The sequence below is a fragment of the Alexandromys fortis genome, unplaced genomic scaffold (assembly GCF_014885135.2).
Source record: "Alexandromys fortis isolate MF-2015 unplaced genomic scaffold, M_Fortis_MF-2015_v1.1 scaffold_4, whole genome shotgun sequence".
In the NCBI taxonomy this organism is placed as follows: Eukaryota; Metazoa; Chordata; class Mammalia; order Rodentia; family Cricetidae; genus Alexandromys; species Alexandromys fortis.
Window position 1 is genome coordinate 30,179,745 of NW_026067944.1, and position 7,965 is coordinate 30,187,709.

The 7,965-nt window shown below is 42.9% G+C and overlaps 1 protein-coding gene across 3 annotated transcripts in view; it reads left to right on the forward strand.

The window, feature by feature from the left end:
* Cfap44 (cilia and flagella associated protein 44) overlaps positions 1-7,965 on the forward strand; it is an 86,012-nt gene that overhangs the window by 2,447 nt on the left and 75,600 nt on the right. For all 3 annotated transcript variants that reach the window (XR_007592970.1, XM_050148947.1, XM_050148948.1), the window contains exons 2-4: positions 5,403-5,489; positions 6,671-6,799; positions 7,243-7,393. Coding sequence is in view for 2 of the 3 variants with exons in the window: in XM_050148947.1 (XP_050004904.1) it covers positions 5,408-5,489; positions 6,671-6,799; positions 7,243-7,393 (362 nt within the window). In the remaining variant the exon portion in view is untranslated. The remainder of the gene's footprint in view (positions 1-5,402; positions 5,490-6,670; positions 6,800-7,242; positions 7,394-7,965) is intronic.

The window sequence follows — 7,965 nt, forward strand, 5'->3', positions numbered from 1 at the left end:
TGGGAGGAGTAAACAGAATAGAATTCTGGGCGGAAGAGGAAGTGAGGTCAGACTCTGCTCTGCTCCCAGAGAGACGCGACAGCTCTGCTGGAGCAGAGACGCCATGCTCAGCTCTCCCAGGCAGCTGCAACCCATGATGGACTTAGACTAGAATCTTCCCGGTAAGCGCACCTTGGGGTGCTTACACACATCATTAGAAATGGGCTAGTCCAGGTGCGAGAATTAGCCTGTAAGGGCTAGAGTTCATGGGCCAAGCAGTTCTTAAATGAATACAGTTTGTGTGTTGTTATTTCGGGCATGAGCTAGCCAAGCGGCCGGGGTGTTGGGGACGCAGCCCCGCTGCTGCTCCTATTTCAACAAATGCGTTCAAGGCTACTTCCCACTTTCTCTTCTGTGAGGTTCAGTGTGTTGGGTTTTATGTTGAAATCTTTGATTTATTTGGATTTGAGTTTTGTACATGGTGATAGATATGGATCTATTCCCATTCTTCTAAATGTCGATATCCAGTTATGTCAGCACATTTGTTGAAGATGCTTTCTTTTTTCCATTTTATAATTTTGGCTTCTTTGTCAAAAAACAAGAGTTCATGGGTGTATAGATTGATATCTAGGGCTTTGATTAGATTCCATTGGCCCTCTGTTGTTATGCCAATACCAAGCTGTTTTCATTACTGTAGCTCTGTAGTATAGTTTGAAGTCAGGGATGGTGATGCCTCCAGAAGTTCCTTTATTGTACAGGATTGTTTTGGCTATCCTTGGTTTTTTGCTTTTCCATATGAAGTTGAGTATTGTTCTTTCAAGGTCTGTGAAGAATTTTGCTGGGTATTGCATTGAATCTGTAGATTGCTTTTGGTAGGGTTTTTTTTTTTTTTTTTTGGTTTTTCGAGACAGGGTTTCTCTGTGGNTTTTTTTTTTGTTTTTTTTTTTTTTTTTTTTTTTTTGGTTTTTCGAGACAGGGTTTCTCTGTGGCTTTGGAGCCTGTCCTGGAACTAGCTCTGTAGACCAGGCTGGTCTCGAACTCACAGAGATCCACCTGCCTCTGCCTCCCAAGTTTAATATGATGTTACAGACCAACCTTCCTCTGAACATTGATGCAAAAATGCAAGAGCAAGGTCTTTCAATTTTCTGATGTGTTAGATTTCTTCAAAGATTTAAAGTTCTTGTCATAAGGTTCTTCACTTGTTTAGTTAGAGCTACCTCAAGTTATTTTATGTTATTGGTGGCTATTGTAAAGGGTGATGTTTCTCTGATTTCTTCCTCAGCCCATTTATCATAGGTATATAGGAAGGCTACTGATTTTTTTTTTGTTAATCTTGTATCCTGCCACATTACATAAGGTATTTCCCAGCAGTAGGCATTCTCTGGTAGAATTTTTGGGACAATTATTTATTCTGTCATATCATCTGCAAATAGTGGGAGTTTGACTTCTTTACCAATTTATATTCCCTTGATCTCCCTTTTTTGTATTATTGCATTAACTAGTATTAATTTTTAGTATTGTAGTGAATAGATATGGAGAGAGTGGACAGCCTTGTCTTGTTTCTGATTTCAGTGGGATTACTTTGAGTTTCTCTCCATTTAGTTCAATGTTGGCTTGCTACATATATTGCCTTTATTATGTTTAGGTATGTTCCTTGTATCCCTGCTCTCTCCAAGACCTTTATCATGAATAGGTGTTGAATTTTGTTGAAGGCTTTTTCAGCATCTAACAAGATGATCACATGTTTTTATCTTAAATGCTCCTTATCTTCACTTATTCGAGACCATATTTAATATTAATCATCTCCTCAACTATTCCCATACCCCATGGCTATATGCACTTACCATTCTGTTTTATTCTTTCAAAATTTCATACAGTGTGTTTTGTTCATCTTCACCCCTCCCCCAACTTCGCAGGTCCATGTCTACCTTCCTACTCAGCCAACTCTTTGTTCTCTTCTTATTCTGAGTCTAGCTGATGCTGTTCATCATACACTCTTAGATGTGTGCTCTTCTGCTGGAGTCACACCCCGTCCTCAACGCTTTGCTGCTCGACTCCCTAGATGTACTTGAGGATCTCAGGTCTATGACGTAGGCACCGCGTTTCTAAGATGGGACTAGTGAGCACAGAGTTGGACCAGTTAGACCGAGTCAGAAGCCAATATCCCCAGCCTGGCCAACACCTTAGACTACTATAGATGTGAATGTGCCCCCTTCATGGGCTAGGTACTGCACTAGGGAAAGCTCTTTCTGGACCACTGAGGTGACTCAGCAGGTAAAGGAATTGTCGCCAGATGGACACTGCATGCCAGATTCCCTGGACCCCATCACTACCACCCAAAAGATGTGAGAACTGTGTTAAGTTGTCCTTTGGTCCTGTTATTTACAGGTGGCTCTCTCAACGTGGCAGAGGCCGACCTTGAACTCTTGGGCTCAGGTAGTGTTTCTCCTCGGCCTATTGAATTGCCAGGACAATGGTGCATGGAAGCGTGCCTACCTTCTGATCGTATTTACTGAGTCTCACCAGTGTTAAAGAAGAGCCGTAGTATTGCTAGTGAAACCAACTACCTCATGTGAGAAGCCTGTGTATTTCATACAAACCCCTCGTTGTTAGCCTTAGTTCTTATACCTGGCTGCATGAACATTTGCCTGGCCTGTTAATTCTATGGCTTTGTTCAGGTAACTCTGAAGTGCAGTCAGGGTTGAGAATTATAGATATTATGCACCATATATATATACACACAGGGACAGATATAGACATCATACACCACATACATACCCATATATGTACAATTCATATACAGGGACAAATGGTAACTATAGATATTATACATCTACATATACATGTACGTATACAAATACCAAAAGATTAAGAACCCTGCCTGTTGCCCAAGCTGTAATGTGAACACAATTCTCTTTGGCTTCAAAACCTCATGAGGTTAAAAGTGTAATTTCCCAATCTGTTTGATCTAAAAACCAAACCAAAACAAACATTAAAAGCCCTAAATACCACTTTGCTCCATGTCAGAAGTCCTGCTAATAGATTCCAGGAGTCTCTTATACCTGGCCTGTTCCCGTGCATCTTCCAAACCCTCCATTACCCTGTGTTCCTCACGAGAGATAAGAATGGTCCTAGGATATTTTTTGTTTGTATGTTTGGTTTTTTCCTCCCCCTATTGCTAGTTCAGATTACTGGGTGGAGCCCCTGGGTTCTAGAATTTTCTTCCATACTCTGCACAGCCTGCCACTGACTGGACTTGCGATGCTAATCTTTATTTCATGGTAGTGTTGGCCGTGTGAGGAATACATGACTGGAGGCACGGAAAGCAGTGGGGGTGTTTCTGTCCTTGTATTTTTTTCCTTGTGGGTCCAATATGTTTGCAGAGTATCCCCCTTGTCATTTTTTTCTACCTAATAATTATGAGTAAATTCACTAGGTCTATGGCCTATTTTTTAAAAAAAGAATTATCTAGTTTATATTCAGTTATATCAGTGTTTCTCAACCTGTGAGTCACGATCCCATTAGGGGTTGAACAGCCCTTTCACCAGGGTCATCTAAGACCATCGGAAAAAGCACAGATACTTACATTATAATTCATAGCAGTCACAAAATTGCAGTTATCAAGTAGCAATAAAATAGTTTTGTGGTTGGGGGTCACCACAACATGAGGAGCTGTATTAAAGAGTCACGGCATTAGGAAGGTTGAAAACCACTGAGTTATAGCATATTAAAAAAATAAATGTAGGAGGCCGGGTGGTGGCGGTGCATACCTTTAATCCCAACACTCGGGAGGCAGAGATAGGTGATCTCTGTGAGTTCGAGGCCAGCCTGGTCTACAAGAGCTAATTCCAGGACACCCATGGCTGTTACACAGAGAAACCCTGTCTCAGAAAACAAACAAACAAAAAAAGTGTGTGTGTGTGTCTAGGAAAAGAAAGGCAGCAGATAGAAAGTGACCTCATGAACCCTTCGGCTAGCAGAGAGCAGAAGAGAAAGCTGTGCTTCAAGTCACTGGGAGGTACTTCACTGCCCGACTCCTGGCGTTACAGAAAGCCATGGGGCCTGGAATGCAAGGAGCCCATGGAAACAAATTCCTTGTTTCACCAGCTATGAGACTGCATCACAAGCACCTAGAGAACAGGTTCACTTTCCTTCCAACACCTTGAATGTTGATTTTCTTTTTTTCAAGGAAATTATCTATTACCACTTCTCCCCGGTTAGAAAGGCTGTTAGAAAAAAAAAAAAAAAACATAAAAGCTGGCAAAGGTATGGAGGAAGGGGACTGCTTATATGCAGTGGACCGGGATGTATGGTCCTCCAGCCATTGGAGAGAACAGTATGGCTGTCCCTACAGAACAGGATGAAACTCTCATGTGAGTCAGCAACCTGTCTCCTCTTCGTATGCCTCCTCCTCTTGTGGTGGTTAATCTTGAATCTCCAGGAAACAAACTTCTGGACATAGCTGCGAGGGATTTTCATACCAGGTTTGCTGAGGTGGAAAGACCCACCCTCAGTGTGGATGGCACCATTCCACGGGATGCGGGCCATGGACTAAATAAAAAGGACTCAAGCCCTCTGCCTCATGGGTGCGATCCAAGCTCTTGCTGTTATGACAGACTGGACCCGCGAGCTGTGAACCAGAATCAGGCCGTCATTCCTTAAGTTGCGCTTGCTAGGAATTTTGTCCAAACAGTACGTAAGCGAATACGTGGTTCCGGCTCTCCTTAGTGGGCTAGCTTCAGCCCTTTGGAGGTATTCTCTGCCTCGCATGATTTTTCCCAGCCTGTGCCAACCCATAGCCGTCATTTCTGTCTCAAACGCCCCTTCCCTAAACCTCAAGCAAAAGTTAACGTTTTTATTCCTCACTCCCAGAATACCTCAACTTTTCATTTCCATTTCTGGTAGCACTCTGTGTGTTTCTACTGCTTGCTGGATGCTGTGTTTCCAAACCATAAGCTCTCTGAAGCTCAAGACCACCCGTATTTTTCCCCAGCACCTTGGTAACTTAGTGCCTCGTATAAGACTTGTGACAGCAGGTGTGCCCAAAAAATATATTTGAAGTGAAACTGATCAGTAACCTGAGGGGGTTCACTAACAGGAAGGGGAAAAGGAGAGGAAGAACCAGCCGAAAGAAGGGGGGCAGAGTTAGCGGGGATGCGCTCGGAGGAAAGGGGGGCTTGGGTGCTGTGTTTCACTGTGGAGAACCGGAGCGCACCAGATCGCCGTGTGTGCCCTGAGAAGGGAAGCTGTGAGGACAGTCTCCACTGTCATCGAGGGGTCTGATATGGGTCCCAGACTCCCGCTGTTTGTCGTCTCGGATACAGTGCACACATGGGCTTGATGCTTATGGAATTCATTGTGCGGAGATCTGTTAACTTCTGTATTCTGGCATTATGTCTCGCTCTCCTATTTTGTGCTTACAGAAGACATGAAGGAGCCAGATGACCAGGACACTGATGGGGGAAGATCGAGGAGCGTCAGCAAGCAGTCTTCTAGATCCGATTTAAAACGTATGTAAGGATGCTACTGTACTCTTTCTTGTTATCAAATTTGGGTAAGATGGTTTTGTAAGAGTGCCTCTGGGTGTGTAGACAGGAATGTTTTGCCTGTTTAATTCACTCACAAACTCTTCTGTTTCTTAGCAGTAACAGCTATGCTTTTTTTTTTTTTTTTCTAACCTAGCTCCTAGCACGATCTCTGGATTTAGCTCCGTGGATAGAGAACTGGCCTAGCATACAAGAGACCTTGGGTTTGATCCCTAGCACTGCCTAAAGTGGAAGTGTAATCCCAGCCAGTTCAGAGATGGGAACAGGAAGATCGGGACTTCCGGTTCACCCTCAGCCTTAGCGGCTGTCGCCTTGAGACCCAACGGGTGACATTAGACCCTGTCGCAGGATAGCGAAAGAAATGGCAGCTGTCTATGTTAATAACAACCTGCCTGAATACCCGCTCTCAATTTCCCCCATGAGATCCACGCCTTTAGTGGACTTTTGGGCACAGCATAGTGGAAAGAGAGTGGGAGTTTTGTTTTAAGTCCCGAGTTAACCACTGGAAGATGCTTGACTTTGGAGAAAAATGTTACACCTTTCAGAGTCTCCATTTTCTAACCTACTTAGTTATTATTATTATTTTTTGTATGTCTGTGACTCTTTGCCTGAATGCATGTCTGCCCTACATATGTATTGAATGTTGCCTTATGCCTGCGGCCGCTTCTATTCTTCTTGATTCTCATTCCTCATTAGTTTACTCTGAAGCCAATATTTTAACTTAATCTGTCTGATTTTGCTTTGGAGAGAAATGATCACACTCAGAGCTTTCTCTTAAATAGCATTACGGCTCCTCAACATGGCAGATCCTCTACTAATGGTAGCTGGAGTTATGATAACAGTATGCCAACATTCATGCTAGCCCACTAATTATCCTTTCTTGTTAGGATATATTGTTATGATTTCTCATAAAGAGAAATCAACTGGGAATGAAGTGAAAAAATGGAGACGAACCCACCAAAAAGGCCTTTTGGGTTTTGTACAAGTTTAAGACTGATGCAAGAAAGTAATCCTAGGAAATTCTGAATTTAAAAATTCATTGCATTTAAGGCACAAACAAGAGGTTTTAGTTACTTTGGAAGTAAGAACATTAACTAAAATTTTGTAAAATTGATAAAACAAATTGTCTTTAATATCTACCAAAGAAGCTGCAGAAGACACCACAGATGACCTATACACTGACGAGGAAGAATCATATCTCGATGATGACTTTGACTTGGAAGACATGGGACAAAGTACCAGCTCATTTCAAGGGTTTCTTCCTATGACCAGCTGTAAGTGTGATGAGCTTTCTCCCAGTGTTTGTCACGGCTTTAAGGGCAAGTTGCTCTGACAAATTCAACAGCTACCTATCTATCTAAGAAACGGAAAGTCTGCAGGGTGTGGGCATGTGTTACAAACAGAAAGAAAAGAATGTATTTCCGAGGACCATGTCAGGCAGTCTTGGGCTTGATAAGGGGATAAAGTGATCAAGGAAGTGCTGTGTCTCAGATTAATGAAGAGTTCTCCAAGTCCCCCTGTTGTGGGCAGAACTCAGCATCCCCTACATGTGCACAAGCTGTCAGCTCTTCCTCCCAGGTCTGGCAGCGTGAAGCTCTGTTTAAGCCAGTGGTTGCTTTCACTGCTACCACAGACTGCACGTTTCCCCTGATGATGTGAAATACAATTTTAGGGTTCAATGCGTACTCTTCTTAGATAAAGTATTTTCCTGTTTTAGCAACTCAGGAACCTCCTCCAGAAATTAAAGAAGAGGCCGAGGAGAGTATAAAGAAGATATCGGAGAGCTTCTTCTACAACTATGAGGAGCTTGTCTCCACACCCTATGTGACTCCAGAAGCAAAGATCCCACTGGATTTTCTTACGCTTCAGTATCCACTCCAGCTATGCGTTCACAATGTGGGAGGGTTTCATTGCAAATGACAAACTACAGCTCCAGGAGCAAATGTGGCCGCCAGCCTGTTCGTGTAAATAAAGTTTTATTGCAGCACAGACACACACATTTACACTCTGTCCATGGCTGCTTAAGTAGTTGTGATGGAGCACATTTGGTCTAGGCTTAAGGTATTTACTTCTTGCCTTACAAAGAAAAAGTTACCAACCTTTGTCTTAAGAAACTGTAAAAAGTGTGGGATGGGATGACGGGGGGGGGGGGGGGGGACAGGGAATCCTAATTTAAACTAAATGTTTTGTTTGATGCCAGACCTAGGGCGGCATGATGATGTTTTGAGGATGCTCTTTGCACAGATGGACCAGTTGAGATGATGAAATGTGGATTGAAGGAGTTTGTGGAGCTTGTTGTTGTTGTTGTTGTTGTTGTTGTTGTTGTTGTTGTTCTTCTTCTTCTTCTTCTTCTTCTTCTTCTTCTTCTTCTTCTTCTTCTTCTTCTTCTTCTTCTTCTTCTTCTTCTTTTTCTTCTCCTCTTCCTCCTCCTCCTCCTCCT